The sequence below is a fragment of the Gekko japonicus genome, unplaced genomic scaffold (assembly GCF_001447785.1).
Source record: "Gekko japonicus isolate JY-2015 unplaced genomic scaffold, Gekko_japonicus_V1.1 scaffold705, whole genome shotgun sequence".
Classification (NCBI taxonomy): Eukaryota; Metazoa; Chordata; class Lepidosauria; order Squamata; family Gekkonidae; genus Gekko; species Gekko japonicus.
The window spans coordinates 375,492-396,458 of record NW_015167075.1 but is presented as its reverse complement, the minus strand read 5'-3'; the positions used below and the strand labels follow the sequence as shown (position 1 = coordinate 396,458).

Genomic DNA, 20,967 nt, shown 5'->3' with positions numbered 1-20,967 from the left:
CAAGCACTTTAACCTTTCCTTATAGGGAAAGTGTTCCAACCCTTTTATCATTCTGTTTGCCCTTTTCTGCACTTTTTCCGATGCTATAATATCCCTTCTGAGGTGTGATGACCGGAATTGCACACAGTATTCCAAATGAGGTCGCACCATCGATTTATACAGGGGCATTATGATACTGGCTGATCTGTTTTCTATTCCCTTCCTAATATTCCCCACCATGTTGTTGTTGTTGTTGTTGTTCAGTCGCACAGTTGACTCAGACTCATAGCGTTGGCCTTTTTTATTGCAGCCACACACTGAGTTGACATTTTCAGTGAGTTATCTACTACGATTTCAAGATCTTTCTCTTAGTCAGTTTCTGCCAGTTCGGACGCAATCAACATGCATTTATAGTAAGGATTTTTGGCCCCAATGTGCATCACTTTGCATTTTGCCACATTGAACCCCATTTGCCACGTTGATGTCCACTCACCTATCCTCGACAGCTCCCTTTGCAGTGCCTCACAATCCTCCCTGGTTCTCACCACCCTGAACAATTTAGTGTCATCTGCAAATTTTACCACTTTACTGCTTACTCCGAACTCCAAATCATTAATGAAGAAGTTAAAAACCATTGGACCCAGTACTGAGCCCTGCAGTACCCCACTGCTTGTCACCCTCCACTGTGAAAATTACAATGAAGGTGCACTCAGAATGCAGGGTAATCCAGTTTTGCTGGATTTTGATCTGGCCTCAGGCCTCACTGATGAAATCCTGACCCAGCCAATAGGCATTCATCTGGATGACAAACTCACTGTCACTGCCAAGCCTCAGGGAAACAAAGAGCTTGTTTACTAGCCTATGATGCTAAGTTGAGGACTGCTATTACGTATTTGGAGCATGGTTCAGTAGAATCTTCAGTACTCCAGGGCAGTCTTAATGGAGCAGAACTGCAATGGTTAACCATCTTTTATGTTTCATTTTAAACGCTGTAGTATGCTCTGAGAGTTCAAGATGAGATGGGCAAAATTGCAAATGAACCCTAAAGTAAACTATTATTATTATTTAATCTGCACCATTAAGTTACTTTATCTTACTTTTACCAGGTTGCTTTGTTCTGTAGATAGGTCAACAATATCCATGTTAGTTTGTTGCCTGATTGTCATATGTATGGGTTAAGTAACGCTCCATTTCATAAATTCCATTTTATCTTTGTACATTTTGATGTACTATTCAATTTTGATGATACTGCCAAGCAAGTATTTTGTAGCCTTCTGGATAGATATGTTGTGTACAGTACAATGTTTCACTTCTTGATACAAGATTGAGAAATGGTGACTGAAAACTGAGGCTTCTGGTATGTCTCTCCCCCCCCCCCCCCCTTTTTCAAATCACTCAAATCTAGTTCGGACAGGTTTTCTAGTGCCCAGTTCCTAAATCTGTCTGGGGTGATGATAGCACACTATAATTAAGCACCCTCAGTTATTCTCTTTGTGCCATCATCCAGATCTCATAGGTCAAGATAGGGAAGATGGCATGGATCTTCCTTTTGCTTCTGTCCCCTCAACCCTAGTTCTACAGAAAAGACAGCTCTGTAAGATTAGGTGAGCATAGGAAAAGGTCATTTAGACAACAATAATTTTCCATACTAAGTTAGAACATCAAATGGTTGGCCAGTTTTCATGTGTTGGAGGTTCCCTTATCCTATGTGAAAAGTACGCGGATAGAGAGTGATTTCAGCAAAGCGTACTTTATTCGATCTGGAACAAGACGACTTTGGCCGACTCGCAGGCTGGCTTATATCCCCCGAGAAACCGCCACCCGAAATACACCCCTACTTCCCTATAGGTTATTTACAGTGGCCGAGAGTCCCATAGGCTCTCAGCCGGGAACCTAGCCCCCTGATTGGAGCGGGCTAGGATCTGCATAGTCCATTGTCTCTTGGAGCGAAGTTCTGCATTTGTCTCTGGACTTGTCTGGACTGGATACATTACACTATGTACCAAGCTTTTCTCTACAGAGCTGGTCATAAGCCCAGTTCCAGTCAGAGGTGTGTATGTGAAAACAGAAGCAAAGCCTGTAAAGCAGGCAGTGAATGCACATTAGGGCTGCCAAGTCTCGTTGAATTGCGGCGGGGGATCGTCATTCTTCACAGGAGCTCTGCCACGGGGGACGGCAACAGGCGTTGCACCGCCGTCGCCAGGATGTGACGCTATGCATTGCTCTGGCAACGGGGCTATTTGAAGTCCCGTTGCCAGAGCGACGCATAGCGTTACATCCTGGCGACAGCGGTGCAACACCTGTTGCCGTCCCCCGCAGCAGAGCTCCTGTGAAGAATGATGATCCCCTGCCGCGATTCAACGAGACTTGGCAGCCCTAGTGCACATCAATGTCAGTGGAATGCCTTGGAAAACTATTAAGCACAGCAGCGGAACCCCCTGTTCTAAGCCAACCAGCCACAGTTTGCAATGCCCAGTTCAGATCTTCTGGGCTGGAGTGTCATCTGGGTGTCATCCGCGTATCGATAGAGCTGGGTGTCATCCGCATATCGATAGAGCTGGGTGTCATCCGCATATCGATGACACCCTAGCCCATACCTCCGGATGATCTGGGCAAGAGGGCACATATAGATGTTAAACAACATCAGGGAAATCACTATCAGTCCTGGCCCCATCAAACCAGAGGCACAGGTGAAAAAAAGGCACGGGAAAATAGGCTAGAAAACCAAAAAGGCAACAGGTGGACTGCTCTCACTGACAAGAGCAGAATGCTCAGAATAATGAGCAAACCTGGTTTCGTGTGTTGGTTTTAAGATTAAGAAGAGGGCTTCCTTGATGACCTAGCTGATCCTTCTGAAGCAAAATGTCAGCAAGCGAGCTGAATTCGCTGCTCCTTAGCCCTCAGGTCTCAGATCCAGGATCTGCTGCAAAACTCAGAGTGTTTAATTATTACATGGCACAAGTGGGAACAGCGTGAATCAAAATGAGAGTGAAACGTATTAAGAAAAAACCTATTGTGTCATCTCCTGGTTACAGAACAAAATGAGAACAGCACATTTTTGAAATGCAGAACTGGTAGTTCCTCTTCCTGTGCTTTAGCTAAGCCCAGCTTTAATTGAAACTAATCTAAGCTGTTGCTTGTAGAGGACTCCAGTTGTTACTCAGATGTGAAAATCAGGTAGAGAGTTATGTTGCAGGGCTTATCTTGTTTGCTGTAAGAGGGATAGTTATTAGTTATTGTAGTTATTATTTCCTGTAGAATGAGAAACCAACCATGCTCCCACTCCCCAGATCCTGTTTGAATTAAACTTTGCAAAAAACATGAATGAACACAGCCAACAGTCTGTAGCTCAGGCTAAATTTCAGCCCATAATGATTTGCTGGGGAAGAGCTTGCTGCTGATGCAGGGACATTCAGCACTGAAGAAAATAAGGATGGGATACAGCTGGGGCGATTTCGCACTAGAGCTGCCTCGCAGCGCAGCCGCTGTTTGCCCCGACACTATTTGTCAATTTCACACCCTCAAAAACCAGGATCACGAAACTGCGGAAGGAATCGGGCGAAGCCGCGAGTCAAAATGCAGCCCCGCAGCTTCGGGTGTGAAATTGACATGTTTGTTTCGGGGCAAACGGCAGCTGTGCCGTGAGGCAGCTCTAGTGCGAAATTGCCCCTGGAGTAAAACAGCTCAGCTTGGACAAAGATCGCCTTGGGGTATCTAGGAGAATGGGCAAATCCAGGAGGAAGATTTTAGTGCTTCAACTCTGAATGCTTAAAGAAAACATAACAGGCACAAGACTGAAATCGACAATGATAGAAACAAGTCAGCAACGTAGATCACAGTTTATTTTTTATTTGGAATGTCACTTCTGGCTGCTCAGGCTTATTCTGTACCTTTTTTGCATTGGCTAACCCTACAAAAGCAGACACATCTGTTCTTATCATACTTTCTGGCTTTGGATGAACATGAACAACAAAGCAGGTTATGCTACATGGATGAAGATCCATGTGATTTGTTAACAACTGAACCCAGAGATCCCTCTCTGTTTAAAGCTTTAGTATACAAAGGTATGTAACAGCTGGAGCTAAAAATAAGCATGGAGAGGCAGGCGTGTATCAGACAGATATGGTGCTCATCAGTCCTCACCACACAGAGCCACGAGAACAGTTTCGTAGTCGCCTTTTAATTCATCCTATACACAAAATAGCAAAAGAGCAATGTCACGTTTAAGTAACCACCCAAACCGAAAGCTCCTAATTGGCAGACACAGTATAAGATTTGTCTCCAAATACCAATACCATGGGCTGGATCAAGCAAGCTTTTCCACTCCGTCTTACCCGATTCGCCTCCATACTACAGCACCCCCATGCCCCTGGCCTTTTGTACAAACAGATCCTGTGGTTCTTTTTGGGTGGTGAAAGACGACACCAACAGAAACCTTGTTGGATCCAATTCATTTGGTTCTTATTTCTTTGACTTTGACTGCAGCTAACAAGCTAAAGAACAGTTCCCTAGGTTAGTGGAACTTTATGCGTGAATTCTGTTGTTCCACTGAGCATCACTGAACATTCTTCAAGCCTTGTGGAAGCCTACAGCTTAGCTCTGTTGACAGATGGCTATCAAGCTCCAAAAAACCCTATAAACCTGCTCAATAAGGGACCCGTCCAGACATCTCTTTTAGCAATCTGTTTTGTATAACAGCAAGAGCTATCAACTGCCTGGAGGAAAAATATCCTGCCCCTTTAACAGGAAGCTTGATGGGGTGGCATTTACCATATGTTTGTCTCCATCTTATGATATGTGACAGTTCCCCATTTCCACATATTAAACCTCTGTTAAAGGAACATTAATTTTGCCTATAGGCCTGTTGTATAGATAGTGAGGGTTTAAACAACAGGGCCATGTAGCTATTTTTTATTTTCAGTGTTATCATTTTTTATTTTTATAAGGTAGCAGCCAGCAAAGGGATGTGTAGGATCTTCAAAGTTCTCCTTCCTATTACTGAGCAGTTATGAAATAAATATAGCAATAGAGAGAAAAAGGAAATGCTGAAACATCCAGCCAAGTTTATGGAGCACTTACATTACTGCAATTGAAAACAAATTACATACCATAATGGCCTGGCCCAGGGGTTTCTTATACATTATCTTGTAATGTGCTTTGATCTCATTCATGTCAATCTCAGAACGTGATACCATGATCCTGTTCAGAGTTTTGGTGCGAGTTCCAGAACCCTGTTAGACAAGGAAGGAGTGTGTTATCTAAGCCTTAACTTCATGTCAACAGCATTCTTGCTAAAGTTCTGAATTTGCAGGTGTTTTGACTGTCCTCCAGTGGTTAGGTTATGACAGTATCAAGAACACAAAGGGCATATCATAGGTATCACAGGTAGGAGCGAAACAGGCCCTTTTACATATGCTATTCTGCCCAATTGAATTTACTTTAAATGACACTCTGGAATTCCATCTGCTTCAGTCATTAAGGCTCCATTAGAGCTTACAATGCAATCCTAAACAGTTACAACTCTGTTCAGGATTGCACTGTTGGGGGTGACCCCATGAGGTTTGGTTGGATAGGGAAAACCAAGGAGTATGAATTGTCTGGTTTTAAGTACTAGGGACAGCACACCCATCCTCAGTAAGAGATACAACCAAATAAAAGCTCACTGATAGAGAAATACTGCATATGTGAGGAACAAAAGATGCACGTTGATGGCATATTCAGCACATAAAATGACAATACAGACCAAGCTACAGACTGCAATCCTAAGAATATTTTCCTGAGAGAATAGAATGGGACTTACTTCTGAAGCATTTTTTACTGAGTCCTGACCCACGTTCCCGGCAGCCACACAGCAGCTGCAGGGAACATCATTTTAAAAGGCCTGACATGGCTCAGGAATGTAGCATCGGTGGTGGAGGGGCTGCTGCCCCTCCCCCCCCGTTCTGTTTTCTGAAGCCAAAACTACCACAATGAGGAGTTATTTACATAACTTTGAAGCAATACATGGAGTACCCTGTTACTTTTAAAACAAGTTGGGGCAGTTTTAGCGGGGGGGGGACAGGAGCTCCCTTTCCCCATGCTGTGGTCCCAAGCCAAACTGGGCCCTCACAACTTTAAAAGTGACATTTGCTGCAGCTATCACATGGCTGCGGGGAAAGCAAGTCAGGCCCAGGGACACTGTACCTGACCCATTAAAAAATGCCTTGTGTAGCTGGCCAGAGCAGACCTGCTTAGGATTCCTCTCATTTTAGGAATCCTAATATTCGAGCAAAATATCTCATTTTGGGTTCCAACCACTGGCATGTATGCTATCTTTGGCTACAGGAAGTTCCTTCAGTCTATGAAGGCTTCAACCCAATGAGAGAGCCACTTAAAATGGAGGAAGTCTTTTTAGCAGAAAGGCTTCAGCTTTGTTCAGTGGACTAAAGTTGCCAGCCTCCAGGTGGAGTCTGGAGACCTCCCAGAATTATAACTGATCTCCAGACTACATAGGTCAGTTTTCCTGGAGAAAATGGCAGCTTCAGAGGCTGGACTCTATGGCATTACCTCTCTGCTGAGCTCCCTGCCCTACCCAAACTGCGCCCTCCCCAGCCTCCACCCAAAATACCTAGAGCTGGCAACCCTACATGGTATCATACATACAACTACCTGCAGAAGAGGTTCTTTGGTATATTTTTATGTTTTACAGTTCACCCAAAGTCCATGGAAATCTTCCACGCATGCATGTATAACCTGAGCCTGCTTGCAGGGAGGGCGGGGTATAAATCAAAACAATAAATAAATAAATAAATAAATAAATAAGCCGATAAAATCTAACCTTACTGTTGGGACTAGTCAATGGGAACATCTCATTTATAAACAGCTGCAATAATGGTCAGTTTGTTTCCAAGTCCAGTGCAAGGTGCTGATTATGACCTTTAGGTCCTTTCACAGCCTAGGATCCACATATCTAAAGTACCATCTCTCCCCTATAGGTTCCCTCGCAACGACTACAATCTTCAGGCTGCTATCTTCTAGCTGTTCACCCACTTAAGGTGGCCCACCTGGTATCAACCAGAGCCTGCATTTTTTCCATCATAGCTCCCAATGCATGGAACTGGCCCCTCTGGGGTCGAGATGGACAATCTCTAGATGCACTTAGGAACTGTTGCAAGGCTATTTTATTTGCCAGGGGTTTTAATAGGGTTCAGGTTGCAGGCTTTTTTTCAGGGAGGGAGCTACCCACAGCAAGCACCATGTGAGGTAAGTGGGGCTGAGAAGGTTTAAAGAGAACTATGACTGGACCAGGCTTCATGTGGAGGACTGGGGAATCAAGCCCAGTTCTCCAAATTAGAATCCACTGCTTTTAACCACTACACCACGCTGGTAAATAAATTAACCTCAATTTCGACATGTATCTTTAAAACAGAGTTCTCTTCTAATCCCTTTATTGGCAATATACTTTACCTTCATTGCTAGGTGGAGTTTTTCAGCAAAGAAAGCTGGTTTGCTTGTGGCAGCTTTCACTGGAATGCAACAGAATTTTTATTTATAACAACAGCATAACAGAAACAACATATATCGACAGAAGCAGATTCAGGAAATGAAAACTGCATGTTGCTTCATGTAGGAATTTTCCACACAGAGGCTGCAGTCACACAAACTAAATAATCCACCTTCAATCCACTTTAAATGCACTTTCCACCTGGAGTTTACTGTGTTTACTGGCAAAATCCAGTTGGACAGTGCAGTGAAAATGGATTTAGTGAGAGAGAGGCTTGTATAGTTTCCCTGGTGCTTCTGCACCTGCTGATACAGCACAACAGCAGTGGAGGTTCCACATGGCAGTTTTCAGAGTCTTTCCTCTGCTCCAACAGCAACTATCAGGTTCTCTAAATTCTCTAAATTCCTCCACTTTCATTTTTAAAGTCTCCAGACCTTCTTGTTTGGAGAGATGCCTTTCCTTCTCCTTATGAAAGGGGGCTAGAGACTAAAATAAAGGAAAGCTGGAAATTCAGAGAACCTGATAGAAACCGGGGAGGTGCATGAAAGCACCATCAAGTGGGTCCCCCCCCCTTTCCCCCACAGCATCGAACCTGGCGCAAGTAACCTGTACGGAAACATAGCCATAGTCTAATCACTGCAGGAGGTAATTAAAGGCAAACTACAGATTACACAGAAATGCATGTAACCAAGCCCAAACAGCTACTGTTTGTATGTAAAGCAGCTTCAAGTACGGACCATTTTGTACAGAGAAGTAAAAGTGAGATGAACCCGAACATTCTGCTAGTTGTTTTTTTTGTTGTTGCTCTAAATGACCCATCAGTCATTTGGAAGCACTTGAAGAGAGCAGAAAAACAGCTCAGAGATGATTTAGAGCAACCCACCCCCAGCACTGTTTCTCTTCCTCTCACTACATTGGAGGACACTTCAGGAAACAGCATATGGGGTAACCGAGAGAGGTCTGTGAATGCTGGTCACCATGTCCTCATCTCCTCTTCCTCCCCTATGCTATTCTAGTTATTTGCCCTATTGAATGTGCTTGTGCACAGAGCAGGAGGGGATACATTTGGATATATAGGAGGCATACATGGACCTCCTCTTCCTTGGACTGCTGTGGCAACCAGCTTCCTCATTTGCACCTGGGTTAGCGTTGCCATTTGCCAGGAGCAGCTTCAAGCCCTGCTAGGACTGTCTGTTCTTTGGGAGCAAAACAGGGGGACAGGGAGTGACACTGCAATGCTTTATGAATCAGGAAATTCCTAGAGCATCAAGATAACACTACTGGGTACAAGCAGAAGTGATGTTGCAGATTTTGCTCCTGTTGAGCCCTGGGGGTATATTTTGAATGGGGGAAAAATATCCAGAGGGAAAAGGGTGAAGTAGGTCCATCTCTCCTCAAACTTCCTCAGTCAAAATTTGCAGGATACTTTTGGTTTTTAAAAAATCCAGGAAAAGATACATACGACCATGCATCTTGTCTCACCTGGGCCTTAGTGTTGAATCAGTTTTGCCCAAGCTCCAAAATCTATGACGATGTCTGTGGAGCCATCTTTTCCTGCACCCTCGTCACTGTAGCTGCTTAAGGAAGCAGCCTGATCACTGCTAGAAGAGTCTGGCTATTTCCTGTGTTCACTTAAAGCCACTGCTTATTTATCTGGCAGTTTGTAAATAAAGGGGCAAATCAAGTAATTATAGAACCTACCAATTGCTGTCAAGCAGTTCTCAATGTCTCCTTTCAGTTCCAGGTCCAGAACCTTGTTCATGTCATGTTTGCTATATTTAGCGTATTTTTGAAAAACTGAAAACAAAACATAAAGACAGAAAATTTGAGCCACACATTTACTTCCTCTGCACTTAGATAAGAACCATAAATCATGCAATTTCTGCAGAATGCTGAGTGCACAAACACTGCAGCTATTCATTTATAGTCAGTTTCATATGGTCAGGAAATGACATATCAACGGACTCTTGTACTCTTGCTCTCTATTAAGGTCACTTTGGTTTATAGTGCTTTTTATCATTGCTGGATGAGCTAAAGATGTTCTTCAAGTGCAAGTTTCTGTTTCACAAGCCCTGTGCTCTCCTGAAGCCAAGCCATGTAGAGGCCAGGCATACTTATGCTTCGATGAGATCCACATTATTTGTCTATTGCATTCTACAGGATATAATTATTAAAATATACTTAGCAAACTCCAAGAAGTTTAGAGTAGCATTTCAAACTCCCACAACCTAATATGGAAGAGTAGAATGAAAGATGATGACATGCCCAAAACTCAGAGAAGACTGAGCAAAGATTTCAATCTGGGTTTTCCAGGTGCAAAACTCTACACTGTAAATATTGCACTACACTGATCCCGCAGCCTAGAGATCCCTGTGTGTGTTTCTCCTTCCTGGGTTATGATACTTTGTTTCCAAGGACCCAAAGTGCCTCATTAATCTGTGAATTTTCAGGATTGAAGAGATGTCAATAAATTAAAGTGAAATAAGGAACTTGGCTTAGTTCTCTTTTTGCTAACTAGACTGCATCAACAATGGGGTGCACAAACTGCCTTGGAAACAGGCAGAGCAGGAATGGGTGTGAATGGCATCCATCCACACACACCCTATTCCTGTGTTGCTGACTGCTGCCACTGCCCCCAGCTCTTCCCTCTTTTTTCTGTAAAACTACAGCTCAGCAGAAAATGAGGAAAAGTCCTTTAATTTTTATTTATTTATTATTTCGATTTATATTCCGCCTTGCCACAAAACTGGCTCAAGGCGGCTAACAACATTAAAACATTAGAACAATAAATACATTAAAATACAGAGTAAATGCAAACAACAACCATTAACCGTGACAATGATGGTGTTGATAATAATAACGATGGTGGCGTACAATATACAGACAACAGCATTAACCATTCGGTGTTTCGTACAGGCCGAGATGTGTTCCGGCAGCCCATTCATGCGGCTGAGATGTATTCCAGCAGCCCGTTCATGCGGGCCGAGATGTATTAAGGGCCTAAAGAGAGAGAGCTGATGTGCTGCCCTGCTGATCTGGTGTTGCACAAATATCATTCAAATAAATGTGCATCTTAATTGGAAGAAATTGTGTGAAAATAAAAAAACTGAGTTCCATTTGCAAAATCAAAAGGGGGATTTTCAGAACCGAACAGCAAGGAAAAACATTTTGAAATCATCCTGTAATTTCGTGCTACAATGCAAAGTCCAGTACTTGGCTCATTAGGCTGGAATGGAACTTTTTAATGTAACAGAAAATTGTGCTTTTAGAAAAGATGTGGATAGATGTTTATGCAGCTTTAATGGCAAAAAAAATCTTTGGAGCAGGTAGAATGTTTTGCTACCCTGGATAGATTCATATTCCAACCTGGGGCAAGTGTCTTAAGAACGAGGGCTGCCAACTCTGAGATGGGAAATTTGTGCAGATTTGGGGGTGGAGCCTGGGCAAGGCGGGTTTTGGGAAGAGGAAGGACCACAGTGAGGTATGATGTCATAGAGTCCATCCTCCAAAACAGCCATTTTCTCCAGAGGCCCCAGCTGGAGATTGGCAACCCAAGTACGAGGCAAGGTTCCCTTTTCTTAAGGGGGCTGAACATTTAAGTTAGTGTGATTAAATGTAGGCTGTTATCTATTACCCAGATGAATACTTGTTTAGATCCTGCAGCTGAATTCGTATTTCTAATCACCCCTTGCACGTGGCATGTAAATAAAATCATTTTCATCAACAAAGCTCGCTTGCTTCTCACCTACCTCTTCGGAGATGTTGATGACTTCTTGTAGTAAGGATGGTAACGAAAACATTAACATCTGTTCCTTTTTTTCTCTCTCCAGCTTCATACAAGGCCTGTTATAATAAACCAGAAAAATGTACATGAAAGTTCCTTAATATTGTGTATTAGCACCATTAGACTGCACAATGGTATTCCAGTTAGAAACCAAGACCCTTCCTCTCCCCACCATTACATTCCATAATCTAGTAAATGTTTGACCATTCCATAGGATTCCTAGTCTTATCCCAACTGCAGGAAGGCACTGGGAAGACTGAAAGATTGCAGCTTGCTTAAGATCCTCTACCCAATTCATGTCCAAGCTAAGATTCAAACCAAAAATCTTCTGGATCACATTAAGTCTCCTTGAAAGTGAGATGATTACATTCCACAACACAACACTCTCACATCTCCACTTGCACAACCAATGTTTGCAGTCAACATGGCTAAAATGGGTATCAAGTACTGCTTTTTATTTCTTGGTGACTGAATCATCAAATTCATAGGATGACTTTCATTTGTTGTAGCAACATTTTTAAAAAATGAAGTGTGTCCTTGTGAAAGCTGATTTGAGAAACTGCCACAGGGATTTAGTCTTTTCTCCAAGACTAAAGCTGTATTTTCACAGCTGCAGATACACAGCTTTTATTAAGTGTCATAAGTAACAATCCTTATTTACAGAACAGCTTTTGATCCCTGTAAAAGAACAACAATTTCACCCAAAAACTGACCCGTTTGACTCTGACTATTATTTCTTGTTTCTCTGCTCCAAACCACGTGGAACAAATGAAGCAAACACCACTGAAGTACAAAAGAAAACTGCAAGATGTTTCATATATTCAGGAGGGGCTGACTTGAAGAGTAGAACAAGAGGAAGAGGATGAGGTGCTCACCCTTTCTTTCCCAGCCATTTTTCTGCCCCAGGCGCTTTCCCATGGAACCCCATGAGAGAAAAGCAGCTTGGAAGGTGGGTTTGAAGCAAAAAAAACAACAACTGCAAATGGAGAAAGCATCTCTTTCCTTTGCCTCTCTCTATTCAAAACACCCTGTCCAAAATAGCTTTTGCTTATAAGGGGCTTACAAAACCCCTTGGTGGGGTTTGCTATATGCATTTATGTGCAACGTGTAGTGTTCCCTGAAACTCTAACTTTATTTCTATCTTTTCTTTTGTATATTGTACTTGACAGCTGTCATGAAGGGAACTACCCTAAATTTCCTGCCAATAGATAGGCAGTTCAATGGAGGGTTTTTTAAAAAAACAACAACTTGCTCTAGTTTATTTATAGTGATATTAAAGAATATGGATCCAGTTGGTCAGCCGTGTTGGTCTGAAGCAGTAGAACAAATTTAGAGCCCAATGGCACCCTAAGATCAACAAAGGTTTATTCAAAGTATGCGCTTTCGTGTGCATGCACACTTTATCAAATACATTAGAATGGCAGGCAAGGTTCAAACTTATAGCCAGAGAATGAACAGCAAATTAACATGTAACATGGTGATGTTCAAGATGAGTTCACGAACAAAACCAGTTCATGGCCCCGCAAACCCCTTTGAAAGTGACCACAGTCCCTTTCAATGCAGTTTAAAGGGACTGCAGAAGACAGCCCAAAACAGCTGAGCACTCTCTGCCACTCAGTTGTTTTTGCAGCTTTCACGGGGAACAGTTCATGGAAGTTCATGATGGTAGACCTGTCATGAGCTTCTGTTCATGAACCACAAATATGACAAAAATCGCAAAAAAATTTGCTGTGCAGTGCGGTTCGTGCCCATCCCTACCTCTGAGTTCTCCAGCATGTTCAAAACACTGGAGAGAGAGGAGAAGTTCGGTTGCTGTGAACCACAAATTACAGCTAATAAGGCAGATAAATATTCGTGGACCCATGGTTTCCATAAATTGTGTGCTACTGCTCCTATTCCTGTAACCCTCTATCAGCCAATGCCGTTGCAGCAACTTACACACACAAAATCACATAACAAATATTGCAATATAGGCATGAGCAAAATCAGTATTAATTCCCCCCTCCTTTGGGGCAGCCGAACTTTGGGTGGTTGCACCCCCCACTTACACACCAATTGCTCAAAATGCAAGTCTTCTCTTACCCTTGCATCATTATCTGCCAACTCATCATTCACATGAGGATTTTCATCACGGTCTCCCTGGAAAAGATTAAACATTACCTGTCAGCCTCATTATACACTACAACCTTGGAAGAGCTAGGAAGAGAAGAAAGAAGAATTTCTAATCCCCACCCCCAAGTTTTGGTTTACCACATGTGGTTGAAAACTGCATACCTTTGCTAGGGCAAGCAAAGCTTTCTGGAAGTCTCCGGATGTATCTGATGCAATGTCTTTGGCAAGATCTCTCTTAAACTCTGCAAACAAATGAACAAGCACTGGTGGAATCATATTGCCTTAAAGAAAATAATAATCATGTTGACCTTCTTCAACAGTTGACCTTCCTATTCCCTATGCTATCTTGAGAAAATGCCCCTTTTGAAATAATGTGTCCATCATTCGTATAGAATTGTGACTCTTCCAACACAATGCACACAGACTGACTCAATGGGGGAAATGTGCATTTGGGAAGGAAGCTGGCACTCCAGTTACTACAGCATTTCAATTAAAAGTTCAATAGGCCCATTGATCCATCTAGCTCAGTACTGGTGGTGGTGCTCTAAGGTCTCAAGCAAAGAAAGTTATTTCCCCGTACCAGCTGCCTGAGGTGCATTTAAGTGGCAACTATTGGGACTGAACCCGAAACCTCCTGCAGGCAAACCACATGCTCTGCAGCCCCTCCAAAAGACTGTAATGACATTCGCATGGTCTAATTTTTTCCTCATCTTTTGCATTGTCAGCACTGTTTTATATGCAGTTGGTACAATAGAAGCAAAAGCTTAGAACCCTTAGTAGCCACTTAGCCTTTGAGAAATGCCAACTCTTTTACGGATTTAAGTCCCATTTCTTAAATTCTCTCACAGTGCACAGGTACTGAGGAAAAAGCAGCTCAGCCTAGTTCAGCACACTAATCACTGCATACACACATACCCTCATAGTGAAAGGATGACAAAGTTGCCTGATGGCGTGCGATGCACTACACTGGCCAGATGCTTTAAAAAAATACCATAAGCTTATACTAGCCAGATACTTGACAAGACACGTACACACAGTAGTTCAACAGAACTCTGCTCTCCTCCAATAGGATATTCTTTAAGTTATTGTTTCAAAACTACCAGGAAATTACCGTCGTGATATGCTCTGTTACAGTCTCTGAGTTCTCTGTTGTTCCTTGTTACCATAATTTCAATTAAAGTGTCTTCATCCGTTCCAAGCCCCTGTTTGATAATAAATCAGTTAATTTCAGTTAAGAAATGAAAGATCAAGAGCTCCCCCATCACCATTAGCAACAATGACACTTAATGACAGTTGAAGTCAATTGTTTTGACTTCAACTGGTGACTGTAAACTCCAGTTCAAGGGAATGGGGTAGAATGTTAATTTGCATGACAAATGCCTCTCTTCTGCACTAACTACTATCAGGTCATAAAAATCATAAGAGGGGTTCCAAAGCTATTTAAACTTCACATACAAAAGCACTCAGTGAAAGTTTCATTACAAGAATGCATTACTAGAAGGTATTACACACACACACGAACAGTTCCTTTAATGGCATTTCATAGAAGTAAAAAATAATATCTAAGAAGTAAAATTCAATTTCTAGACAAGATACAATTTTCATTAAAAGTACCCTGCATTAACCATTTACAAAATTTTACTGCGTATAAGGGAAGCAGCCAGTAAGAACTTTGCCACCGGTTCAATTATCCTTTCCTCAGTGCTACTTAACACTACCCAAAATTGGTGATAAAATACGCTGCCTGATACCAGAATAATAGCAACATTCAAACATTGTACACTGTTTTGATAGTTTTACCTGTACAAGGGCAAGATCTATTGGCATAGGGAATACCCTGGAATCTTCCAAATAAAATTGCCGAGGGTAAAACATTAAGCCCGGCCAGTGAAAAAACTTTGTGCGATTTTGGAGATTGCAGTTGGAAAAAAATAACTGGGCAGGCACCCTACAATGGGAAATATTCCATGGTTCAGGGGAGAACAAGTCTTATTGGCTGCATTATACAAATTCCACAACTCTGTCTCCAATAATCTGCACTGTGTTTTGTGAAGCACCTCCGTTTCTGAAAGCATCAACCTAGATTCAAGAGGGATATTCAAGGTTCTCAATTTTTTTCCCTATGATGGCAAGCCAGGGTGAACCCTCAGTCTCAATTAACATCTGACAGCTCTAGCTGGTGGAATCGGAGTTATAGTGCAATAGAGCCCAATATTTGAAGGTCATAAGCCATACTCTCGTAGACATAAGACTTTGACCACATTCCAAGCAGAGGGCTTCATATGGGGCACAGGGTGGGGGCACCTAGTATCTCCCATAGAAAGCTTGTGTGCACCTGTTCAGTTGACTTGTTGACTGCCTCAATCCAAACAGGGACTCCATAGAGTAATTGGGGCACTATTTTTCTAATAAATACTTTTAACACAGATGGCACAAATTGATTCCCTCTGAAAAATAAAACCGTAGAAGGGCACGGATATTTGCATTAAGGTTGTTAATTGCTATCCTGCACTGGAGAGTCCAAATTGTGGTGGCGTGAAAGTAAAGACCTAGATACTTAAAGTAACTTACTTGTTCAAGCTTATGACCGCCAATCCTCCATGTGAATTGCTTCCTGGATTTTGAGAAGACTAAGATTTTTGATTTCTTGTACTTTAGTTCTAATTGATTGATTTTACAGTAATCCTGACAGCTGTTTAGAAGTCGTAGTAAACCCACACGAGTGCAAGAAAGCAGAACCGCATCATCTGCATATAGTAAGATTGGTATATGGGTGGAGCCTAACTTAGGACAGTGTCCATCCAACTGAGTTAACGGAGCCTAGTCCCTCAGGAAAAAGTTAAAAAGGAGGGGCGCAAGCACGCATGAAGATGGTGTCTGCTGTGCAGCAGCACCTGAGTTGGCTCCAGTAAGAGGAGGTTTTAAAGTTTTTAACTGCCATTCTAATTGCTGCTGGTGCCTAACTGAAGAATTTCTAGGGCAAAGAAGGCATTAAAAATGTAAAGTAACTAGAGGTAGCTGCATACATTACAATCAGAGACATGTGCCTAAGCACATTTTCCCCCAGTAACATTCAAAGGATGTCTGCATGTCTCAAACACACAGTAAACAGATACTCAGAAGTCTTGACTGATCACAGCTTCTGGTGGCATTCAGTTGTTTGAAAACATGTTGTGGCTCCAGGGTCCATGACAGGCAAAGGTGACTGGGATAACTGTTTAATATGTGTTTTTAGCCAAGAAAATTTCAAGTGATTAATTTCAAGTGATTAAGACCATACCGGTAGTTTGCACTACTGGCAGAACTTATATTAAGGGTCCTTTCACATTGCCTATGTTTATTCAGTCCAGATCGCAATCTCATTAACTTTTGGGTTGCAAATGCATGGAAATGCAGCTTATTGTAGATTACACCACTGCATGCCACTGCTGGTATGACTCTGAACAATGGTTATATGGGAACAAGCTGATGGCCCCTATGATCTGCCTGAGACTCAGGGCCCTACTAGATGAGATGGTGTCCTTGCAGCTGCTGTAAGGATGCCACTGTCATTTTAAAGTAATTTAAAAATGCCATGAGGGCCCAATCCTGACTAGGCCTACAGTGCAATACTCTTGTCCTCCCCCCACCATGCCTTATCTAGTGCCAAAACGACCACCCTCCCCACCTGCATCACTTGAAAAGGTGGGGGGGGGACAAAAGCACTGCACTGCAGTGGTATCCTTGTGGTGGCCACAAGGACGCAGTCATGTCTAGTTTGCCCCTCAGGAGGTGCTGGCAGAGCAGTCAGGGCCACTGGGGGCACCAGGGTCTGCTGCTGATGCCTGGGCACCGTCTATGCCAGCTGGGCCATCAGGGAGTCCCCACAGCTCAGGGATGGGACAACTGACCCGCTTGCCCCATGGCTGAGGCTGTCCTTGTAAGGGATCCTGTTGACCAAGTGCATAATATGTATGTGAGGGATCCAGATTGTAGGTGACCTGATACACACTGCTGGTTTCTTGGTGCCAACGGAACCCACTTAATGCTCTGTCTTTTCAGCTAGCATGACATGGGAGAGTATTCATGGGATGTGCTTTTGCATCATTAGCCCAGAGGACCAACTCTCCTCCTGGTCCAATGGCCACCCAAGCCCAGTCCTCACACATACCTTCATGGCAGCCCTGAGCTCCTCAGCATCAAACTGAGCAGGCTTCTTCAGCAATGCCACAATAACGTCTTCTAAATTGCTTTTGAGTGCTTTTTTCAGACTCTCTTCCAGAGGCTACAGGAGAAAGGAACATAAAGTGTAAAACAGCCATTGAAAGAATTCAGATTCTAAAATAGTACTTGAATCTACCTCCTAATTTTAATCTACCCTCAAATTATGTATTATGATTTCCCTCCAACAGGAATAACATTCTTGTAAGCCTTGTTCACCTGGTACGTTTTTGTCCACAACTACACCAGGTTTGCTCATACTGTCATGACAACAACCAAAAAGATCCCAGCCCCCTAAGGCCTGGTGACCTCCTCCTCCTTTCTTCTACCTGCTCTTCTTCACTTCAACCCTGTTGTCACAGACACAGATGTCACCAAATACAAATTCCTTTAAGGGTCCTCTTTTTTTTTTTTTTTTTTTACAGACTGTACCTTTCCCTTTAATTGCTGGTAGGCTTCTTTGATCTGCTGGCGCTGGGCATTAGTTCTTTGGGTGCAAATATCAATGATAGTTTTTTCATCAACTCCTGAAAAGAACAATTCCATGTAATAGCATCATTCCATTTTACAGGACCCAGTATGCAAAAGATTATTGATATCAGTATAGTGCTTTGATAAAAACAAAGGACCAAGTCCTTTTTACAATTACAAACCATTTTGGGCGTGACAAAATCCCACTTCCAACATTTTTGCCCCCCAGCCCTCCAGTATGTCACCACACATCTGATCAGCTCTGTAGCTTTGTAGCTAGCCATCTCACACCAATAATTTGAAACTTCAAAATACTCCTGTACATAAAAAGCTAACTGCCTCCCTGATGTGTTAGGTTTCCATATGCAGGGAAATTCTGCCATGAAAACGACTGTTTAAACAAGTAATGCACACATGTACGTACAGGCTGAATCACATCCCAAGCAAGTTGTTTTGAGTTGTTTTCATACCATCTAAACACTTCTTACATCCTTCTTACCTTTAGCAGTAATGGCTTTGTCCAGTGCCGCAGCATCAGCTGAAGGATTGAAGTTTGGGTAGGCATTGACTGCTGAACCACCTTTAGTGCTTTTCTAAAAGAGAACAACACTGAATAAATACTTGTTGATGAAAAATACGTGTTTGTTCTACAGTTCCATCCAAAAAATCCACAGTCATTTACATTTAAATCAACATGGTGAATTTTGTTTTCTAAAGATGTAAAATAAACAATAGGCTCTATTAGAATATATTACAATATAAAGAGCTACTTGGAGACATTAATTTAAGTGGGGTAATTGTGCCAATCCACAGTTATGAGACTAATGCCATTAATTTAAAAAATGGGAGAGTTACTAAATTCAACAGAATCTGTCTTCTTTCATAAACTCAGCAGAAATGAATAGAAGATGACTTCAAAGAGCCTTGTCCTTTGCCGTCCCCAAATGATGAGAATCATGACATTGTCTAGAGGATCAGTGAGTGGTCTCTGAAGCTACAATTTGGTGGACAATCCAGATTTGTCTATCACAGCTTACACAGCATGTCGACATTTACTCTTAGATCTGTTCAATGATATGAATTTACCAATACTGGGATTCTTACAGAATCCCGTTCCTACCAACATTAGTTGACATGCAATGTAAATGCCTTACTTTTGCTATACTTTTGCTATTATTTAATTATACTCTATAAACTGATTTATATCATTTGCATTTTGTCTTGTTTGGAAGCTCTTACAACATATTGTGGTTCATCGTTGTCAATAAAATAGGCCTGCTTCAGAAATTCTGATACAAAAGACATGTTGATTTAAGTTCCTGCAAAGAGAAAACAAAAAAAAATCATGTCATAAAATTTACTTCTTACAGTCTACAGACCACCATCAAGCCATTCAAAGAGCCATGAAGTAAGAGAACACATGCATGCATGCACGTAAGTACATCCTCATTTTATATCAGGAGGTACTCTGCTAGGTCAGAAGTAGCACATAGGTTTCTCACATGCTGCTTGTGGCCTGGACAGCGCTACATCTGTAGGTAAACTGGTACTGAGAGAGCTAGATGTGACCTGTAGGATGCTAATTGAGCCTCACTGACCTGACAAGAAGAAACACTAATATCTTGCTGACTAGCTGTATCCATATTTCTTATCCAGTAGATCCACTCCCCCATATAGCTAATGGAGGCAAGGGAGGGACCATAATGCCATAGACTATACCTTCCAAAGTGTAGTCTCCAGAGGAACTGATTTCTGCCCCTGGAGATCAGTTTTAATCCCAGGAGATCTCCAGCCATCCCCTGGAGGTTGGCAACCCTACTGTAGATTAACATCCATCATATCTCCCCTTAGCCATCTTTTCCCTAGATTGAGAAGTCCCAGACTCTTCAGACTTCCCTGACAGTAAAGGTCCTCCAACCCCCTAATCACCTTGATTGCCCTCGTTTGTACTTTTTTCCAGTTCTGCCATATCCTTTCGGAGAAAACAGTGACCAGAACTGCACACAGCATTCCAAATGAGGCTGCACCATAGATATATACAGGGATGTTACAATATTAGATGTTTTATTTTCAGTTGGCCTTTTTTCACGGTTGAGATTAGAGACTCAGACCCAACACACTTCTGCACCTTCGCTCAACTACATTAGTAATTCCAGTAAAGTATCATAAGTATAACATCCTTCATCATTTGACAAAAATTCCCTAGCTCTACTCTGACTACCAGGTATTTTGAACTATTGGGCTGATCAATCTTCACTATTCATTTCTAGAAAAAACAAAAGTACCTAAATTTTCTCATCAATGCCTCCAATAGCTGGGATGTTCTAGTGCTGTTGAGATACTGGTATCATGTGAGGCTAGGGGACAATGTTATTAAATAGCTGGTCTGAGACAAAAATTCCCACAGAACAGCTTCTTTTCCAATTCCTCAGTGCAGATTTAACATGATTTTAGGAGATCTGGAGACAGATTCCTACAGTTTCCTGTATGATCAGCTCCTCCTTGGCTTAGACCTTAACACAACAGCAGTTACTACACTAAAGGGTATGAAGAAGGACCCAGCAGCATCAGGGCTATTTTTGGGCAGGAACGCACAGGAACGGAGTTCCAGCTGGCTCCCGAGTTGGCCACGCCCAGCAGGAACTCATTAGCATAATAGGCCACACCCAACAGCAGAAACTCATTAGGATTGGCTACATTAGGGGTGTGTGGCCTAACATGCAAAGAAGTTCCTGCTACAAAAAAGCCCTGGGTTTTGACAATAAACAAAGTAAACAGAATAAGAAGCAAAAGGTGGGTATGGCTGGATGACCACACTTCTGGTAACATGGGGGTGTGGCCTAATATGCTATTGAGCTGTGCTGTCAGGGGTGTGATCTAATATGCTAATGAGTTTCTGCTGTTGGGTGTGGCCTATTATGCTGTGGGTGTGGCCTAT

The 20,967-nt window shown here is 42.4% G+C and overlaps 1 protein-coding gene across 1 annotated transcript in view; it reads right to left on the bottom strand.

The window, feature by feature from the left end:
- Nucleotides 1–3,804: 3,804 nt before the first annotated feature.
- The window catches only part of ANXA1 (annexin A1), a 19,436-nt gene continuing 2,273 nt past the window's right edge, over nucleotides 3,805–20,967 (bottom strand). The window contains exons 2-13 of the mRNA XM_015412772.1: nucleotides 19,269–19,348; nucleotides 18,529–18,622; nucleotides 17,991–18,085; nucleotides 17,509–17,622; nucleotides 14,470–14,560; nucleotides 13,521–13,600; nucleotides 13,329–13,385; nucleotides 11,212–11,305; nucleotides 9,164–9,259; nucleotides 7,426–7,484; nucleotides 5,088–5,210; nucleotides 3,805–4,168 (exon numbers count right to left, since the gene is read on the bottom strand). Of these exons, the coding sequence (XP_015268258.1) occupies nucleotides 4,112–4,168; nucleotides 5,088–5,210; nucleotides 7,426–7,484; nucleotides 9,164–9,259; nucleotides 11,212–11,305; nucleotides 13,329–13,385; nucleotides 13,521–13,600; nucleotides 14,470–14,560; nucleotides 17,509–17,622; nucleotides 17,991–18,085; nucleotides 18,529–18,622; nucleotides 19,269–19,334 (1,026 nt within the window). The 5' untranslated portion in view covers nucleotides 19,335–19,348 and the 3' untranslated portion in view covers nucleotides 3,805–4,111. The remainder of the gene's footprint in view (nucleotides 4,169–5,087; nucleotides 5,211–7,425; nucleotides 7,485–9,163; nucleotides 9,260–11,211; nucleotides 11,306–13,328; nucleotides 13,386–13,520; nucleotides 13,601–14,469; nucleotides 14,561–17,508; nucleotides 17,623–17,990; nucleotides 18,086–18,528; nucleotides 18,623–19,268; nucleotides 19,349–20,967) is intronic.